General features: G+C 35.4%; 1 protein-coding gene across 1 annotated transcript; it reads right to left on the minus strand.

The window, feature by feature from the left end:
- Nucleotides 1-2,975: 2,975 nt before the first annotated feature.
- Nucleotides 2,976-15,175, minus strand: LOC124860713 (probable serine/threonine-protein kinase PknB). Its single transcript, XM_047354234.1, has 10 exons — nt 15,094-15,175; nt 14,252-14,378; nt 11,765-11,861; nt 11,269-11,372; nt 11,080-11,163; nt 10,780-10,841; nt 10,539-10,625; nt 9,582-9,636; nt 6,940-7,128; nt 2,976-4,583 (listed from the first exon to the last, which is right to left on the minus strand). Exons 2-10 carry the CDS (start codon nt 14,372-14,374, stop codon nt 3,645-3,647), a joined length of 1,740 nt encoding a protein of 579 aa, XP_047210190.1. The 5' UTR covers nt 14,375-14,378; nt 15,094-15,175; the 3' UTR covers nt 2,976-3,644.
- Nucleotides 15,176-21,454: the final 6,279 nt, after the last annotated feature.

Here is a 21,454-nt window from a genome sequence, read left to right on the forward strand (position 1 = left end):
GCCACATCTTTCTTACTTTCACACTCAAATGTATGTTCCTCAATAACAAAATGTGCACTAAAAAAGTGTCAGTAAAATGAGGAACAGCTGTTCAAGATGAGTTTAGCAGATATTTAGTGACAAAACAGATTTGCTGTCTGTCACGTAAATCAATGCAAAGCTAACGATCACAGCCAAAATCCTTCTCTTAAAATTTTGAACAGCTCCAAAACCATTAAACTGACAAAAATAATAGTTAGTCTTTTGAAAATTAGTCAGGACTCCCTGACAATTGTAACATGGAGCAGAAAGCTGAAGTTGAAGTACAAAAACCGAATAGGAGATATAGAGATCTACTGTAGCCACACAAGCACCCCCACTAGAAGGAAAATTAAGCGCACCCCAAAGAATATGGAACACCAAAGTTCTCAAAAATCAAATAAATAAAGAAAACATTATGAAATAACATCTACATCAATAAATAATAGATCAACATAAAATGTGACAATGGAATTGTGAAATAATTGAATGCATATTCAATTCTGAACTTAATATTATGAAGTATAGTTCATTTTCCATTACAAATCAGCTTTATAATACAAAATAATTTCCATATAGAATTTTTACCTAATAATTGAAATTAGTGTTGAAGCTATTTGTATATAATTGCAGCGTTTTTTATTTTATTTGAAAATTTCATTTTTTGCAAAAAGCCAGCTTTTATTTTATAAAGTTGATTTCTCCTCATTGTCTACTTATTTGATAATACCACTTTTCATCAATGGGCTGGACCTGCATCCTCATTGGCTGATCCTTACATAGAGATTTGTTCTATAACGTATAGGCTTCGCCCTTTAAGCTATCGCTAGTGGCTTTATCCCTTCGTGCGCAACCGTTTTCTCCCCGCTAAAAGGGGACCACATAGCGGACCAATGCTCACCGGAAGAAGCACTGGATATATTTGATGCTGGGCGGTAATCGGACGATTCGTCCTCCGAAACAGTGATTGATAGCACCTCTGCTCCCCTCCTCCGAACGGAGGACATGGAGGCAGGTGCATCACCAGCCCTATTTGAATTGCCCGTTCAGCCCTAACTCGATACTTGGTGTGGGATTGCTTCTGTCTTAGTAAAGGAGCAGCCAATCAAAAAACTGGTTTCCCCTGATAGACAGGCCAAGTCATACAGTTGAAAAGTGGCATTATGAAATAAATAGGCCATGGGGAGACCCTTTACAAAAATTACATTTTGAAATAAAAAACTACTGGAATTACATAAAAATAGCTTCAACAACAATTTCAATTATTGAGTAAAAATTATGTATAAAAAGATTTATATTACAAAGCTGAAATGAAAATGAAATATATTCTATAATGAGCTGAGAATTTTATATGCATTTAATTATTTCACAATTTCATTGTGAGATTAAATGTTTATTTATTATTCATTGATGTAGATACTTATTTCCTAATGTTTCATTTATTTATTTAATTTTGAGCACTTTGGCGCTCCAAAAAAGAAGGCTGAAACTTCGCAGTTGCACATTGTCCTTCCACAGGCCTGAACGGTTGCTAGGCGATGTTACTGCTCCAATCTGGGAGAGAGCAATACAATCCACAAGCAGGAAATACAGGTTCGCAAGCCCATTTTTGATCCCTGCAGAGAGTAGGTTTGCACGCAAGGAGGAGGCAAGCAGGAGGAGAAAATATCTGTGGTAGAAGCTTTAAATATGAGGGCGGAACGAAAGATTTGAAGGAAAACAGTATATACTTAAAAGAATGTGGAAATTTTGAGTGCAAGCAGATTGAAATCCTGCTCTTAAATTGAAAATATGTGCTCCTGAATTTTGGCTGTATATTAAATCCCCCATACTAACCTGCTCAGCCTTGAATCCAGAGCAACAGTGAGAAATGTGTCTCTTTAATCTGCTCTGTCATGGTCTTGCTGTAAACAGCAGGGTGGGATTAAAGCTAAAGAAAGTGAACTGAGGTGAATAATGGTGCAATGTTTTGAATGTGTGACTGGGGGCAGCACCGAGTTTATTGTGACTATTGTTTTGTGCCGATTTATAACTGAGAGAAACTTTTTAGTTGATTTGTTGTCGTTGCTTTTATTTTGTAAATATAATTTACTGGAGGACTTTTCTTTTCACATGTGAGTTAAAGTAGTTGGGAGGGTAAATTTTGATGCAGCTTTTCTATTAATGAGTATTCCTGCAGTGCAGGAGAAGTAATTAAGCACACTTCTTTGATACCTCTGAAACAAACTTGATATGTCTATTTATTATTATTATGTTTGCATTTTAGGTTATAATAAGCCATCATAATATTGTGAATTAGTAAAACACTGTTTACATGTACAGTAAGTCTTGTGGAATATTTACTCGTAATGTAGGTTGTGTTTGATATTGAACCTTTGGTGATGCATCCAAGAACAGAAAGTAATAGATACATGTGATCTTATCCATAGGTCAGTTTTCAAGTGGATGGGAAAAAAAACTCCAAGGACCCGACAAGATCCCAGTTGAGTCAGATGGCGAGCTAAAAGGACCCAGAGAAAAAGATAAATGTGTACACATACATCTACATACAAATCCCACTTAAAAACCTCCTGTTTTATAAGGTTTCCAATACTTTTATTTCATTTTTGTTGGCACGTTTTTTCTTTTGGGGTGGGGGGTGTTTTGAATTATTGATTTGTACACAATGGCCATTTTCTATTATGTTGTGTAACAATATAATAATTGCTACTCAATTTTAATTTCTGTATTATTGCTGCTCTGCTCCTTGGCTCATAAAAAAATGGTTTCTTCTGATACAAGCCCCATGTTTAACTGCCAGTCTACACTGTTATTACATTGCTATTCACTTTAAAATCACAATCTTTATTACATATAGGCTATGCAGCCATAAAAGAGCACCTATATAAGATCTTAGCTCATTTACTTTTCCTTCCTGCAAATCTTCAATTTCAGATTACCAAAAAGAAAAATGAAAATTATGTTTTCAAATAGTTTATTGTCACAGCAGGTCAACATCTAGGTTCTCAGCAAATAACTGAAAGAAACATCAAAGCAACAAGATATTCATGGATAAAAAGTTTAACTCAAGGTTTGATGTTGTACAAAGGCAGTATTATAGTCCCTATGACCATTTTTATATGCATTTAAATAAAATGTGAAAAGTACATTTCTTATTTGACCAGGGTAACTTTGGAGATTCAGTACTTAAAAAAAAATCTGAAAACTAAGCATTTAAAGAACTGAAATAAAGTGTAATGATACTATCTTAAAAAGTCAACAAGTCATGTCTAACTTACTTGATGCGGTTAGTAAACAATGTGAAGACTAAAGCTTATACCTCCATATGCTAAACATTATGTAGCTTCACTATATTAAGGTAAATGGTTGAAAAATCGAACACTGGTCATGCTAACATGAGACAGACAACATAAAACATAATGTTATATAGCATGAGCACTCATTGGTCAATTGCCCAATTTCATAGGTTGCCACACAGCAGTGCAACAAATGCTCAGACTAGGCCAGAGGACAGATAATCATAAATTGCCTAAATTCCAATAAAACATTGTGTTATATACCAACAGTGCCATGAGGGAATAAGAGACGGCTTCTGTTTACATTCATTCTATATTCTGCCATTCCAGCTAATTGTTTTCCTGAAATGAAGGGATGGATAGGATGAGAGTTCTTAACTCACCTAAGACCTTTTCTAAGTTTTCTGCTGCCTCCCTGACTGATTTCACAAATTTCATGACTTCTGATCTGATATCAGCTTTCTTTGAGGCAGACTGCTTTGCTGTCTGATTGTTTTCAGCAAGGTCAGATTCTTGCATCAATGAGCTGTTATGTAACATAGTCATGTCTGAGGACATTGCAGGGTTATCATTTTCATCCTCTGATTGGAGAGAAGCTGTACCTCTCCTCTCTTCTTCCCTCCCTTTTCTAATATGGTGAATCTCTTTAGCATCCATTGCAATGAAGAAGATATCCACTGCCACAAATAAACCAGACAGTACACCTGTTGCAGCCTCTGCTACACGCACTGCCCTTGATGTCTGTGCAGCAATTTTGCCAATGTTCAACACTCTAACCAGTCGGATTACCTCAGCAACCCCACTAAGGCCTTTTCCTGCCCGAAAGCCAATCCTTTTTAGATTTTCATCTGTGAAGCTGCCATCAGCATCACATGCTCGTGCACAACTGCTGTTGATTGTTTGCAAACTATAGCTAATCTCCAAGAGCCAGGAGACAACTGCTCTAATTTTTTGTTCAAGCTCTTTAATGATCAGGTGGACAGCTTTACGATCAGAAGACTGGTTGATCATATTTGTGATGTTTGAGGCACCAGCAGTGACTCCACCAACAGCACCCACCCCCACACCAACTCCAGTGACAATAAGTGAGGCTCCAAAAGTGAATGGTGCCAGAATAAGCCCCACTATGGAAGTAATTCCTCCCACTGCTCCAATCACACCTCCTGTCAGACTGCCAATGGTGGTCCCCTCATGAACACGCTCAAGACCATCAGCCAGAGCTCTCAGCTTCTCCAGCTTGATCTGAAGTTCTTCCACTGTTGTTTGACACTAATAAAAATAATTCATATTTTATCAGCAAACATATATATATCTAGATATGACAATTTAATTAAAATAGCATCAGAGAAGTTTAAATAGAATTTGTAAATTTTACAGTACTAGGATATGTGGTGATAGTAAAATAAAGCCATGTGGTAGGTAAACCATTAGTGATTATGAAAATATTCAAATTTGTAATAAAAGGTGTCATTCAGGTTTTATCTGGAAAAATATTACATTTACTGTCATTATAAAGGCAAATTCATGTGAAAGTATCACATTATGCAAAACCTCTGAAAAACAAGACAAAAAAGAATGTCAGCCTTATTCAACCTCACTGTATTCGTTCAGCCACATGAGTACATGGCAGTGTACTGATCAAACAAAAGGTACATACAATAGCTAATAGCTAACCAGACATAAATAACACAAACAAATAAATTCTGCCTTATCTAAAACACTTTGTTTTAACTTTTCCAAAAAGACCTAGCAGAGGATGTCCCAAAGGGTCACTCAAATAACAACCTTATTCCTGTGTTTTAGTGAGTGGGTCATATAAACTTGTCCGATAAGATTAAAAAAATAAATTTTAAAAAACGTGGCACCTTGATTCATCGTTCCATTGCACTAGATGTGCCTAATCACATACTGGACCCATAAGTTGCCAACCAACCCGTGTCTCTCATTTTGGAATTTGTTGTCTCATATGATGCAAAAACCATTTAACTGGTTTTAATTTGGCTTTAAAAATGTTCCCAGGAAATTTCCAGAACAATATAACAAAAAAAGAACGAAATAGTACTATGAGACAACTTATAAAAATACATATAGATATGTGAACAAATTAAGACACCCTATTAAAGTTGACTATTTTTTACATATTTTGGATAAATGGATATTAATGATCAAATTCAACACAACATAAGAATTTAAGTAATAGAAACAATAAAAACTAAAAATAGAGATTTTTAAATTTTCTGCAAAATGTAAAAATAAAACAATAAATGAGGAAATACCCACATTTACACTTAAAATGACAAAAATTACAGGTATATCACATTAGGCACAGATGAGAAAAACAGGGTTACTCGGTATTTTGAAGGAGGTTTGACCTGTTTAAAATCTCAGACATTTAGTTTGGAGTACCATTGACTTTTGAAGCGCACACCATGGTGAGATCTGGTGAGTGATTTAAAGAAGTCTCAGAGGAATTTCATATCACCCATTCTACTGTATGGAAATATCCTAGAATAGGAGCACATTTAAAACAATGGTATTCTGCCAATGTCTGGCTTTCCAATCAAGTTCAACCTGAAAGAAGATCGAAAGATCTTAGTCTCCAAAAACCCTTAAGAGCCATTACAAGACCTATAGAAGGCTCTTGCTACTGTTGTTGTGAGAGTACATGTCTGTACAGTCAGAAAGAGAGTGCTTTGCTTTGCTCTTTGAGAAAAACATAAAAGCCAGACTAAAGTTTGCCAGAGACAACAGAGAGGAAGAGCAGGATTAGAGCTGGATATTTAATGTTCTTCAGACAGATCAGGTCATGAATTAGGGACTGCAACAGAACCTGGCCAGGTCACTATCATAGGATCCACTTTGAATTCTATCATGTATCAGAGAGGCCTTGAAAAACATGTGAAACAATCTACAACAAAATTAAAGCTTGAGCAGAACTGGACAATGCAACATAACAATGATCCAAAATAGACCAGTACATTCATGACTGAGAAGTAAGAAAAGGAAAGTGCTGGGCCTAGTCAAAGCCCAAATCTTTATCTCTATGAGATGCTGTGGGGTAAACAGGCTGCAAAGAGCCACTCAAACATCTGATGCCTGGGGCTAACTTTCCTAAGACTGATGTCACATACTGTTAGATATGTGAAAATCCCTCAATAAAGAAGTGAATATTTAATGGGATATCCTATTTCTGTTTTTACATGAATCTAAATGAATTTTTATAGATTTGGTCTAAAACCATATTAATTGGTATGTTATAGTCCTTCATGCTTATAATCATAATTTACCACATTCCTGCAGAAAACAGACATATTTAAATAAAGATTCTATAAATATTAAATACTTAATTTGCACATAATTTCATAACTTTAACATTATTAAATGCTTTTTGGTTATGTCTATATATTTTTGCAGGTAAATGGTTGCTGGTAAAGTAAACCTTTTGTGTGTTTTGTAAAAAAATATAGATAGTAGTTGTCATGCTTTGAATTAGGCTTAGACAAAAATGAGGCACGTTTTGATGTGGTTGTCTTGTAAAGTAATACCTTGAAAAATCATGACGTCTAAATGCTGGCTGAAAAAGAGGGGTTGTTAGTTCAATACTATAATAAAGATCATGTCATACCTTTGTCCTTAGACATCTGATGATAACAGGGCGTGCCAGGACTTCACTGGCTGTGGGTCTACCTCTGGGATCTTTTTGCAAAAGGTCGCCCAAGAGATCGCAAAGCTCAAAGGAAAACTCACTTGGGAGATGTGGGTAAATAGCACTAATGATCTTAGGCATGAGCTTGATTGGTGTCTGATCAGAAAACTGAAAAACAAAAGAAATAAAAACAAAAAACATTCACAGAATGAATTAAGCAATATTTTGCTTGCTTTCACTGCTGAATCATATTTAAGAATATCATTTTGTATAGATTTTGCTTTTATATTATGAAAACTTTTTCACAGTTAAACCACTTTCACCATTTTACATCAATTTTGTAGCCATTACTAAAAATGTGTAACAGCATTTAGGCTAAACATACATTTTTGAGCAAGCTCTCTTGTGTTTGTGCAATTTTAATGTCTGTTTAATGAGAAACAAAATTAGTACTTAAGCTTTAGAATACTCTCAATCTCACTTCTTTTTAACCAAATTCAGAAACTGCATTTGAATTTTCAAGATAGGCAACAACACTTTAACAAAGGCAAAATGCAGTGTTGCTACATACTGTGTACGTTAGTTCATGAAGGCAAAGAAAAAGGAGGATAGTAATACTGATGTATCTGTCTCAAAGCATAGAATAGCAATGGACAGAATCTCCCTCACACACTGTTTAGGGTCTCTCTGCTTTGGCAGATTGCAAAGATCATTAAATGTGTCAAAACCATATCAAAATTTTCCTCAACCTTATTTGCAATGTAAATTGAGTTTTTATAAGCAAAGGACAGCAAATACGGTGTCAATGTTAGTTGAGATCTTACCATGTATCCATGTAAAATGATTAAATCTTCACAATTAAATCAATGAAATATAAATCAGTAATCATTCACATTCTGAAGCTATAAGGACAGGGGAGGCCCATTTAGAGTTATGTATTAATTCTCTTTTCTTTTGCAGAACTATACCACTATGATTGAAACTGAAGAGCTTACATATGATGAAATGAGAAATGAATCTTTAGAGTAGAATAATGATTATATTACATAAATAGGATGTGATGATTTCTTTGAAAATCATGTAAACTATATATCAATAATAGTATGATTGAATTGTGATCGCATATTGCACAACCAGGCCTCTTATTGTATGAGGTTTGATCTTTATGATGATTGCGTTTTATTTCGCTATGTTAATTAACTTTACTGTATATGTAAGGAAGATGTTAATCCATTGTTATGTATGGATAGAAAGGATGAATTAAAGTAATGGTATGGCTCTGTAAACGGAGGTCAGTCCTGTAACTAAAGTTTAAAACAGATGTGCAGTTAAAGAAGTAATCTTAAGTAAGCATGAAGAGCAGCAGATGGTGGAGAATTGAGAAAGAGGGAGCGGTGACTTGTGCAAAATCCCTGAATAATAATTGCCAGCCAGAGGCTGATGACTGAGGCTCATGACAGCGGTCAGCAGATGCCTTATGACTGAGGGGACTGAGGCTCATGGCTGATGCGAACAGCATAATTTGACGAATGCTGATGGAATCTGGGGAAAAAGATCAGCTTATGGGCAAGTGACTGAATAAGCAAGGCAACAAGAACTGACCAATGAGGCTAGAGTCTGCTCTATAAAAAGGGTAAAATAGAGGAACTGCTCAGTTGTTGCCTCACAGGAGACCAACAAGCAAGATCGAGATGGAGAAAAGGACACTGCAGATGGTTGAGAGGATCCGAGCCACAAACAAGCTCAACCCATGAGCCTTAAAGGGCTGCGGCTTCAAATTGGGCATCTTCTACCTGTAGCTGCTTTAAACCCAGACAAATTAGTGAACTTGGTCAGTGAACTTAACAAGCCTGGTTGTTCCACGTTTCAGGCTTCCAGAGAGAAAGTTACGTTAAGTTGATTGATTAATTTTTATAATTTGATTATTCTGTGTTCTGTGTTGCTGAATTTTATGCTGTAACTGACTCCTGCAAACACAATATGAATTGAGGCATAATTTTAGCAAACGTTTAGAGGAGCTGTGGACAGTCAGTCATTTGTGTCACCTTATGATTTAGTTCTTCAATGGTAGTAAAAACATCTTGGTGCACGGTTCAAAAATAGGTAAATGAGGTTTTTAGGGGTTGCCTTAAGCCCAAACTTATTAAAACAGCATTCTTTGGATGCATTTTCGAGTCACTAAAGCTAACCTAGCCCAATTACCAAGAGCAAGTTGGAAAATTAGGGAAGGGAGCAGCCCTTAACAGATGTGACCCATGTGATTTGGCTGGCTGCAGGGGCTACTCAGTCCAACCAACACATCCGTTGAAAAAGGGTGTGACTTTTGGATGTTGGCTGTTAAAAGACTAGGTGCGTTTCTTCCCGACACCAGCTTAAATAGATGTTTCAGTAATCCTGTTCTGTGTAATACTCGTCAGGTTAGGATTGTCCAGATCCGTTAGATGGAGAGCTGGTTTAAGCAATCCTCTCAGAATTATGAAGTAGAATGTGAAAACGAATAAACATCGCTTAAAATGTATTAAACCAACACTTTGTCTATGTCCCTACTATGCCTTACCTATGTAGAAGTCAAATTGGTATTGGTAAATATTAAAGTTTTGTTCCCTTCTTGTGCAACTCACCACTCGCTGTTTTGTACAAAGCTCAAACAGGATGCATCCAACTGACCACATGTCACTAAAAAGTAAATATATTATTGTGTTAGCAAACAAATTAGTTCAAAATATGGTTTTAACAATAAAACAAAATATACAAAAATAAAAAATAAAAGTCATTGGTCTTTAATAACAAAACAGAACAAAAGACCTAAAATAAGTGCATACTGCAGTATTAATATTTACTGTTCTAAGTCCCAAACATTTACACAACTTCCATGAGCTCAGATTTGGTTTCAGTTATTTTTAGGTAGGTTGGCCTTGTGTGTGTTTATTTACTAGCAGTGATATTTATAAGACTGTATATGGTGTTGCTTTTACAGGTAGCAGAGTTAATCCTTTCATAAAAATACCACAGCATTTTGGTATTTATGTGGTCAAATTCAGTGAGAAAACATTTATCTGTAATGAGGTAAATGTGGAATAAAAGTTGTTTAGGGTTGCGTCTTAGAATAAATTGTTAAAAAAATGTGTGTCACACACTCTAAGCTTTCCTTCAGTTGATCTTTTTAAAACAGAAAATGGGACTTAATCAATTTTGGAATCACCTGATCTCAACGTGTTTCTTGAGAATATCAGATGACCACAGAGTGCATTTCCACCAACATCAAAACACTGGATTTTGAGATTTCTCATAATCACATTTTTTTTTTCATAATTGAAATGCACTGAATACCAGTGATTGACAGAGTGGTTAAGCAAATCAGAATAATTACGTTTTTTTTAAAATTGTTTTTAGTAGTCTAGACAATTTATTTTGTTCTTGGAGACAGTTAAACACAACTCGTTAAAATAATTTGCCAATAACTGCACCAGTAATTTAATTTAAAATTTGAAGTCTGCAAACCTCTTTGGAAATATCCTTAAAGTCTATAATGCTGGCTTTAGCAAATCTCATATTAAAGCAGCAGTAAATAGATATACCTTTTTGCATTATAGGTGCCCTCTGTAAAGACCTCAGGTGCCAGATAATTCATTGTTGGCTCTGTAGTCGTAGACATTTTTTCTGAACTAAGAACAAAACAAATAAAAAATAAAACATAATAAATAAATTAAAATAAGCACACACACACACATATATATATATATATATATATATATATATATATATATATGTATATATATTTACACACTACACTGCTGCATCATATTTATAATACATTACTTTTCATGGATGTTCCCAAATCCACCCAAGCATACTAGTCCAAATTCTGTAAACAGTACATTCTACAGAAAGAGAAATGTAAAAGTGTAAATTAACTTCACGCACAGACTGGGGGATAAACACTGTTAAAGACACTGTAAAGACAAAATACTGTTCATTTCAGAGAAATTACAAAATAATCACCAGGTATTACATTTTTTAACAAGTTTTGATAAATGAAATTAGGTAACATTGAAAATACTTAAAATGGAACATTATACTAAAACAAATATTTTTATTGCTAATCTATAAAATTAGTACCTTTGGCATAAGATCTTTGTGAAGCAAAGCAGCTTCGTGAATGACTTTTAAGGCCATACAGATCTCAGCAATCCAGCTCAGAATCTGCAAATGAAAAAATTTCACAGGTAAAATAATAGGATTTAAAAAAAATTTGATTTCATGCAGTATCTCACTAAAATGTGTCTTAAAATATATTTTCAAACCAACCTCGGACTCTTGTGGAGTCTCTGTTGGCATTTCTCTAATCTTATCAGCAAGATTCCCTCCTTGGCAGTTCTCCATCACTACATAGTATATGTTCTGACTTTCATCTTTAAGACAAAATAAAAAAAGGTGTTTTTTAATTTTTTTTTAATCTTTTGCATTTAATGTATGAAATGCTTCCAACAAATTGGCATACATTTTATATTTGTACTACAGCCCACTTGCAAGTTTTACATTTAATTTGTCAATATATCAATAATATATTCATTCATAGACTTACAGGTGATCTTACATGCTGATGTGGAGAAAGTGATGGTCACAGTGAATATTTATTAAGGGTGTACCAGGTATCAGACCTCATATACTGTACCTTTATGCAGCTTTATTTTTTCAGCTTTGTTTTTCTTCCCCTTTCTTCGTTCTTTATGCTCTGTTTTTGTCTTCATATGTTACCTAGTAAAGATTAACACAAAACCTCTGGTTCTGTTTCAAACCATACCTTCAAAAGAGTTCTTTATTTTCACAAGATGGGGATGCTCTAATTGCTGAAGGATTTGGATCTCTGAGGTCAGTGTAGCCAGAGCTTCTTTTGAATGCTGTTAGAAACAACATATACATTAGTACAAAGATAAACGAGAATCAGTGGACGTAACAGCCATCTTTGTCGAGCAAAAATACTTTTTTCTTACCAAAACAATTATTGTCTTCCTTAAAATAACTGAAACATAGCATTATGTTAAACGGTAAATGGCCTACACTTGTATAGCGCTTTATCAAGTCCGAGGACCCCAAAGCGCTTTTCACTACAATCAGTTATCCACCCATTCATCTACTGACAGTGGTAAGCTACATTGTAGCCAAAGTTGCCCTGGGACTGAAAGAAGTGAGGCTGCCGTACAATTAGCACCATTCAGCAGGCAAGGCAGGTGAAATGTCTTGCCCAAGGACCCAACGACTGAAGCGGATGGAGCTGGGGTTCGAACTGGCTGGCCACCGGTTACTAGATGAACCCCAACCACTGTCGCCACTTGACACCTTGTCCTCAACATGCAGATGTACATGAATATGTGAATTACCCCACTCCTTCCCTCACTTCAACAGAAAACACTTTTGATGCTCTTTTTTTGGTTATTGATAAAGTGTTATCTGATTTGATAAAGTGTTTAATAAAGTGTTATTTGAGCATTAATCAATGGTCAGTCCATACAATATGCTTAACATATGTGTACTGTGTGGTGCTAGTGTATCAGTATTCACAACTGAATAAAAAATGTTCAGGTGTTTATGGGTAAATGATCGGTTATTCACTACACATGGAGCACTCCAATTAAAACACTATTTCTTTGAAAACACCTGCGGTAGGTTGTGATCCGTGTGACTACTGGCTTTTAATGTCTGAATATGGGGACATATGTTCCTTAAAAATGCTGAAGCATCCTTTTTTCAATTTGGAGCTCTCCTTCAAATGTTTTGGTCTAACACTTAAATAATCTTGTTTTACCTCCATTCCATTATTGCATAATTTGCCTTTACTGCCATTTCAGCAAAAAGGAGCCACAACTATATAATTTACCCAAGTGCTGCATGACAGCAATGACCCCATAAAAGGTATGTTATGCAGTCTTTCTATCTACACTAATGAAGATTCACTCACTTCGGCATGCAGCTATTGGAGTGGCTCCAAGTTAGGGCAGTCCAACCTTTTTTTCTAATTAATTCAGTGAATAAGTATTTGACAACTAATGACACTAAAAAAGTGCGGGTGGGAGCACTTGAATGTACAACTCTTGATGGTCAGGCAACCATTAAATATAAACAAAAAAGAGGCAGTGATATCATGAAAAAAGTTACTTATTCTATATTGACACAGAAGCAGAGTGTACATTTTTCAACCTTCAATCCAATATTTTTACACTTTATCAAATACGGTCACAACCTTAAGAGTATCATCTGACCGTAGCCATGATCTCAGATCTCAGCGGTGTTTCTAGATCAATAGGTGATGCTGCAGAATGTCCGACAGTGGAATGATGCATGCCCTTACCTAATTCATTCAGGTATAAAGAGCATTTATTACATTTTTTAAAGTAAATTCTAAATTTCTAAATTCTTACATATCAGAAAAATATTATTGTATCTATTAAATATTATATATATATATATATATATATATATATATATATATATTTATATATATATATATATATATATATATATATATATATATATATATATATATATTTATTTATTTATTTATTTATTTATTTTTTCTCTCATTTGTTTTAAATAATCAGTATATGCTGATACAGCATATACTTTTCATTTGTATTCTCAAATCTAGGTTTTAGTATTTTAGAGAATTATTGGCATTAGTAAAAAACTATTGTGTAGTGTATTTCAATTTACTCTTAGAACACACGGCATTTTATTTGTTTTTACCATATCAATCTGCAGTCCCTCTAGATATGTTCCTGGAGTATTCTGGGCTGGTATTTTATTATGCCTATTTGCATGCTGCCTGCATAAAAAAGTTCACCTTTGACTAACATTCTGTTTTTCTTTTGGAAAATAAACTCATCAGCTGAACTTTGAGACCTGTCCTTATCACTACTTAGTCTTATCCACAACAACACTTATGGAAATGTCTTTCTAAAGCTATGTCTTGTTCATTTGATAAATCACAACATACTATATCCAGGATGTCCTGCATCACAGTCTTGGATTTTTTGAGTCATATTACCACACCTCTTTTTTGGCAATAATATTAATTCTGGTTTAAACTTTAATTGTGATAAGACATTAACTGTGATCCTTAGTGAATAATCCTTTGCACTGATACTTTTCAAAAGAAAGCAATTTTGTTTTAATCATGCAGCAATTATTAGTCTGAAAAAAATTTGATAATTATACAATTTAAAAATCCAAAAATAGGCTACATGTTATGCAGATTAATTGATATGGTGTAAAAAAAAAGATAAACTCTTACCTCGGGTAGAGGGACCCTCTTTATAAAGAATGTATCATCATCTTTTGTGGCAATAATGTAATTTTCCGTTTTATGTGTTTCCACGTAGCCTTCCTGTTTCAATTTGCTTTGTTCTTGCCCCATCCTTCTGCAAACAAAACGGAGCAATTCCTACAGCTTTTAGATAAATTATGATGCTTATTAGCCTTTCTTTACAAGTAGTTCTTCACAGTTCTTCACAATTACTGTTTTCTTAGTTGTTTTCAACAAAGTCAAGTACATCCTAACTCATAGTTCTATAAAAAAATACATTTTGATGTTTAAATAAAATACACAACAATTTATATAATAGATATGTTAAATATACAACAATAAAAAAGATCTGTACATACCAAAATCCTGAATTGATAAATGACTTAAAGTCAAACTGTCTCTGCTCTGATAACCAAAAGGAGCTGAAACTTATAAACTGAAAGTGAAACTAAACTAACAACTCTTTGTTGAAGATGTACCTAAATCATGCTAAGAAAACAAATCTGTGCTGTCGTGGAATAACGACAATTTTGGTAAAGCTAATTTATACTAGGTCATACATGTTAATACTGTCACATGAATTGCAAAGCAGCATAAAATAGAGAGGTCTAAAGGGCAAAACATAGTCCTGAATAGTGGACGTTTGCTGTTCCTGATGATCTGCGCTAAACAATGGGAGATTTGTGGTTTATAGTATAACAATATAACAGACGTCAACCTAAAGCCATTTACAAATATGCTTACAAGCCCATTGTCATGTAAACGTAAAACAAGTAGTGATACAAAAACCTCAGGACAATAAGACATAAAATAAATTAAATAAGATTTACCGTAATCTCTGACGGCATGAAACAGACGAAATGAAACTTCCACAGGTAGGACGTCTCGATTAGAAGTTTTACAGGTAAGCGACCTGTGACGTAACATCGTCTGCGCATGCGCATTACCATAAAATAGGACAAAGCATAGATGATCAGAACAGAAGTGACTGTTTATGTATCACTTCTTGTTTTAAGTTTATATGACAATGAGCTTGTAAGAATATTTGTAAATGGCTGATGTCTGTAATATCGTTAATATGGGGTAAAGCACAAATTACCTCCTTAATATGTACATCTAGATGCGCTATGGTAGCATATTCTGACGAAATAGCACAGATCATCAGAATATGGAGGAGCAACCCCGCCATAATTAAGAATAAATACAGATACAGAAAAATAAAATAAAATAAATAAATATATATATATATATATATATATATATATATATATATATATATATATAATAAACTGAAGGATTCTCTCAGGTAGTGTCAATAGTTTACAGTAAACTATACAGTAACTAACAGCGCTATCTTCCACCAGATGCACTACGCTCCTGACTTGTTCAGCAACATCACAGAAGTTAGCGTCTGCTAAGCTCTTTTTCAGAACCAGACAGCCTTAATGAGGCTAGCAGCTACTTCCTAGAGGCTTGATCTCAGCCAATAGGAGCGAGACTGAGGCGGTGACGCTGTTCCAAAGACCACCCCTTTGTCTCAGTCCCACATTTCGAAGAGCACGTTGAGGGGAGAAGACAATGCAGACACGGTAATGTAAAAAGAAAGAGGTAAATAAATGGCCTCAGGGAAATCCGTTGGGTGCATAAATACAACAAGGATATATTGGAGGGAAAATATATCAGTATTTAAGAAATAAAAGGACAGTAAAATTATAAAAAAATAATATAATAATAATAATATATTTTAGGAAAACAACATGTCTTAAAAATATTTTTGAGTGGTAATAAATATGAATCTCTCAGCTTCCAAAAGTATTAAAGTTTATTTAATTAATATCTATTCATAGAAATACAGTATCTATTTCAAAAGTGATCCAAGTTTTTAGATTTTGATCATCAATTTGAAATTTTTTTTTTAAAGATTTATTCTGGATGAGCCTTGTTGATGATGCAGCCAATAATTTAAGCAGCGACTCACCCATTAAGCCTCTTTTACACTGCAAGCTGCAGGAAAAAAAAAAAAAAAAACTCAAGCAAGTTTGTTTTGCAATGTATCTATTAGGTTCTCATTATAATTATGCCAGCTGATTTGTAACATGAGTTTTTACTTTAATACAGCAGTGTTTGTTGAACACAGAGAGAAAAAACCCTGTCTAATACTGTGTATAGCAACAACTATTAAACTATTTTGTCAGACCTCCAAGTAATTGCACTTGGCCTATTTTGATCAGAACCAACCCTAATATTTCTGAATCTGTCTTTCCATGTCTCCTACAATACCATAACCCACAATTCTGGAGAAGCACTGATTCCGTGCTGAGAAAAGAGTAGAGGTTGACACATGTTTGGCATCTGCTTCTCTGACCTCTACTGTATCTCATTTCTTCCCTCTATTCTCACCTTCAGCATTCCTCCCTATTGCCCAGGAGTTGTTGTGTAACACAGTAGTCTGTAAATATTGTCTGACAGACTGGTGGTGATTCACCTGGAAGAGAAACAGGCCTGGGACAGGTTGTAAAAGACCTGACTGGCCCACACGTAGTGCCTCGAAATTACTTATGAAAAACACATACAATCATTTATGTTAAAGAAAGTAAAAAGATCTACAAATGCTGCCCCTGTAAACACCCAAATGTTGTGTACAAAATACACAGTGATTCATGTAATCTCTTTTATCGTCAGGTCAGAGCCTTTACTTTGGACTGAGGAACACTACACTGAAAGAAGACAAAAAAGAAGAGGCCCATTTGAGATTGCTGCTTCCCCCTAATACAACAGTTCCAGCTTCTCTTATACATTACTGATACCTATATGAATCTCTGTAGGGGACCACAGTATCTTTGACCAGGAGAGTGTAGACTCTTATTTTCTGAGGGGGACAGATTTCCCATTTGGTGTGGGGCTTGTTTACTGCTATAATGCTGAGCTGACCTGAATTGTATTACAATTTAAAACGCATTTAACTTTATTTATTTCAGACAAGCATAATACAACCAACAGCCAATGGTTTCTTTTCATCAAACTAAAAAAGGCTCAAGTCAACTAAAAAAGTGTGACTTGTGCCTTGCTTGACTGGGCCAAATACCATTGCAACTGTCCCTCATACTCTGTCTTCTGTATTGTCATATTGCAACATAACAACAAATTAAAGTCTACACCAGCTCACACTGATCTGGGTGTATTCATGACTTGATAAGAACCCAAGAGGTGCAGCTCTTTAAGTACGTGTAGGGAGTTCTAACTCGTTTTCTGGGTTTAAAATTTACAAAATGAATACCACAACAGCATTAGACATATATTCTCTAGAAATATACTCATATAAACATGTTGTTTGTTATCTGGGTTTTCAACAAGCTGGTTAAGGCATTCAATCATCTGTCAAAAATAATGACACACATTTTTCTTGTGTGTAGCTGGAGAACAAAAGCATAAAAAATAAAAGAGAATATTGCACTACTTTATTTAGTTTTTTGTTGCTAAATTGTTAGTAATTAATACATTCATTAATTTCTCTCCAGTGATTAATTAAATAAAGCATCATGACAACAGATGTAAAACAGATAGCTTGCCAGTTATAATGAGCACACACATTTTATTCAATGGTTTCTTATAAAAGCTAGGAAGCAAATCTTAGGTTAATGGCTTTTTCTCAACCATCAAAAACGCCCGTAGAGAACACCTTTTTCTTTTTTTTTCTTGTCATAACTGAACTCATTATATCAGGATGACAGGCATTTTGTCACTATGACAAGCATCACAGCAAGTAATGTAATGAGACGTGAAGGGAGAGCCACAATATTTGGCACAAATGTTTGCAAGTCAAACAGTATCAGTCACATTCTGCTTCTCTCGTCTGTCCTTGTGCAGTTTTTTCTCACACAGCTGCAGCATCACCCAGGGATAAATCGTAATATAGCATCAAACACTCAAACCAAATAACACAAAGAGGAAGCAGAGCTTCTACTCTGCTTCCAGAGTAGAAGCATAGACAACGTATCATCACTCATGGTCAAGCAGTGTTTGAGTAATTAATGTGTACATGCAGTGATTAATCAACAATGCTTTTGCAGAACCAGCATTTATATGTTATTAGGACATTTTTAAACTCATTTTTCTTATGTATTTTAAAATATGTCACTATACCTTTAGAATTTCTCACTAAAATATTAAATTTAGGTTGCTTAGTGAGTGACTAATAGTATATTTATTAAATAGGAATGGTATTAAAAGCTATTTTTATTGCTGCAGCATAAGTCAGTATTGGTAACAGGACCTATTTGCTTTGTCAGCACAAGCCAGGGTACTCTCTCAGGAAGTAAAATTAATAACATCAAACCAAATTGTTCATTCAAAGATTATAGGGTCAAAAATAACACTTAATGTTGGTAATACTTGGTTCAGAGGCCATAGTTTATCAGTTAGTAGGGGATGAGTGCACAGCCACACAAAAAATTGCAAACAACTATCAATTCAATCTGAGAAGATTCACAAAGAAAGGGATGGCAATTAGAAAAGTTTTAATGATGTAAAATTACACGGTTATTTATTTGGCGCTCGGACCTGGGAGGAAGACATGAATGCTGAGAATGACATGAACTAAGATGATCATTTGTAAGGCTTAGATTTAGAGATTTCTTCCCCCTGATCCGACACTGGTGGTGGATTGGCGGCCAGGGAGCGAGGAAGCCAGGAGTAGATGTGAAGGAAGATGGTGGAGGTGGGATGAGCTCAGCTGACAAGTGCGGATGAACACAGCTGAAGGTCCTTTAAAAGCAAGGCGTCGGAAGGTGATTGGATGGAGAATCAGACGGACAGGATGCTGATTGGAAGGCCGGGAGACGCACAGGAGAGTCATTGGGAGGTGGAGGCGGTGAAGGTGAGTCTTTCATTCTGAATTTTCGTTTAAACTCCATTACTTGGAGCTCAATGAAATGTAGAACTTCGCTTCTTTAGAAGACAAAAGACAACTATAAAAAATAAAATAACTCACAGGCCTTTAAAACTCAAGTAAAAATGATTACAAGGTTTCAGGAAATAATCAAATAAAGTTGAATATAAAAAATGTATGTTTCCATGGTTAATGGCTGTTTTAGCTTAGGTCTTAGCAATAGTCCAATATTCATATAATATATGTGTCAGAGTCTGGTTGTCTCCGTGCCTGCTGCTTCCTTTTTCCACCTCTAGGGGCCGCGGAGCTGGAGGACCGAAGGTGTGACTCATCAGTTCAGAGGACTATATGAGGGCGGCTCACCTGCACTTTTGCGACTGAGTGTTTTTGCCCTTCGTGGTAGTACTCCCTGGCCATATACTTTGTATCTTGTGATTGTTTTATGAGGATTTTTACTTTATCTGTTTACCTTGCCATAGGCACCTCAGCTTTGCTCCTTGTTAGAGATCTCAAGAAAACCTCTGATCACAGTCTGGACTCTGGATTAATTCCATGCAGCGGACCGCCCTGGATACCTCTCTGTCTGGTTAAGCGAACCCTGTCCACCCTCCTACGGCTCCTCCTGGGTCATCAAGAAACCCCAACGGAATCAGCACTACCTCACTGTCGCAGACTTGCAACCATCTTCCCCCTGGCGGATCGCCCCACCCAAATAGTAAGCCTAACCACAGAATTAGCAAGTCTGTATCCCGATCTGAACTCACCTTGTTGTTTTCCCTTCCAGTCAGACGGCCTTCCTGGAAACTTTGCTTCTTGTACGTTTCACAAATTGTTAATAAATTCTTTAAACATTTCTCTGTTTGAGTGTTCTCTGCATGTGGGTCAAATCGGCCTTAAAAAACGATGACAATATGTTTTTATTTTTAAATGCTGTAGTTTTACTGTACTTTCACATACCTTTTTTGTTCTGCATTCTGTTTGCTTTACTTCCTGTTTTCTTTTGGCAGGGCCTCCACTTTTCTTCATTCCTGCTGTGTCAGACTTGTGCTGTAAAATGTTTAGTCATTCACTCTGAAACATTCACTATAAGGAGAAATAAGTATTAGAAGCGGCCAGAAGTACAGCAGGATGAACAGTTAGAGCTATTCTGATACACATGTAGTCATATTCAATAAGGCTCATTTGTCAGATTAAAAAATACCTTTTGAAAATAACGTTACACTATGGCACTAGTGGTCTTTCATTTTTGTTTTCAAAGTAGACAGACAGGAAGTGGGGTGGAGAGAGGGGGAAGACATGCAGCAGAGGTCTCTGGCCTCTGCTTTTTCATCCATCTATTTTCCATCCCTGCTTAGAGTCGCAAGGGAGCTGGTGCCTATCTCCAGCTGTATACGGGCGAGAGGCGGGGTACACTCTGGACACGTCACCAGTCCATCACAGGGCAACACAGAGACGCACAGGACAAAAAAACATTCTAAAACCCATTTATACCTAAGGGAAATTTAGAGAGACCAATTAACCTAACGGTCATCTTTTTGGTCTGTGGCAGGAAGCCGGAGTACCTGGAGAGAAACCACGCATGCAGGGAGAGAACATGTAAACTTAATACAGAAGACCCCAGGCCTGGAGTTCAATCCAGAACCTTCTTGCAGTAAGGCAACAGTGCTACCAACTATGCCACCGTGCAGCCCCTAAATGAAGTTTTCAATTATCTAATTTATGGAATATGAAAACAAATTGACACAATTATATCAAACTTTGTATCAATTGCCGCTGTAAGAACATCAAAAACTTCAACATGCAACTATATCTTATTACTAATTAATAAAATGTTGGAATTTGTTTTGTTTGAGAAATATCCTATGGACTTGCTAAGCCACCACTGAGCTATACAGTGAAAAGCAGACAGTTTATACACAGTTTGGTGTCTTTTTTTTTGCTAATTCGTTTTCACCTCTTTTTTATTCATTGCTGGTTTGTACAGTTGTCTGACATTCCATTGCCAATGTCTTGTCCCCATTTGTTTTGCATCAGTTTTGCAACCAAACTAATATCGATTTACTATTGATTAAGCAAAAGGAACTCATATAAATAAACATCTAACAAACAAGAATGAACAACACAGTAATTAAAATTTAGAAAAGAAAATTGAACTTAGGAATGATTGTTTAAAATGTCATCTAAACTTATTGAAGAGTTTATCAGTATCTGAAAAGCTTTTAGATTTGTGTTTTATGGCCTAATATCGATATATTCTAATATCTACTGATATTTTCAACCAAAAATACATTGTAAAACCAGTT

Source organism: Girardinichthys multiradiatus, chromosome 23 (assembly GCF_021462225.1).
Source record: "Girardinichthys multiradiatus isolate DD_20200921_A chromosome 23, DD_fGirMul_XY1, whole genome shotgun sequence".
Classification (NCBI taxonomy): Eukaryota; Metazoa; Chordata; class Actinopteri; order Cyprinodontiformes; family Goodeidae; genus Girardinichthys; species Girardinichthys multiradiatus.

Excerpts from the sequence above, each read along its gene's own strand:
- LOC124860713 (XM_047354234.1), bottom strand. The coding sequence starts at position 14,374 with ATGGGGCAAGAACAAAGCAAATTGAAACAGGAAGGCTACGTGGAAACA. Across the intron at positions 11,862-14,251 it reads AGAGGGTCCCTCTACCCGAG|CATTCAAAAGAAGCTCTGGC; the intron begins GTAAGAGTTTAT and ends TGTTTCTAACAG. Across the intron at positions 9,637-10,538 it reads GGCACCTATAATGCAAAAAG|TGACATGTGGTCAGTTGGAT; the intron begins GTATATCTATTT and ends TTTACTTTTTAG.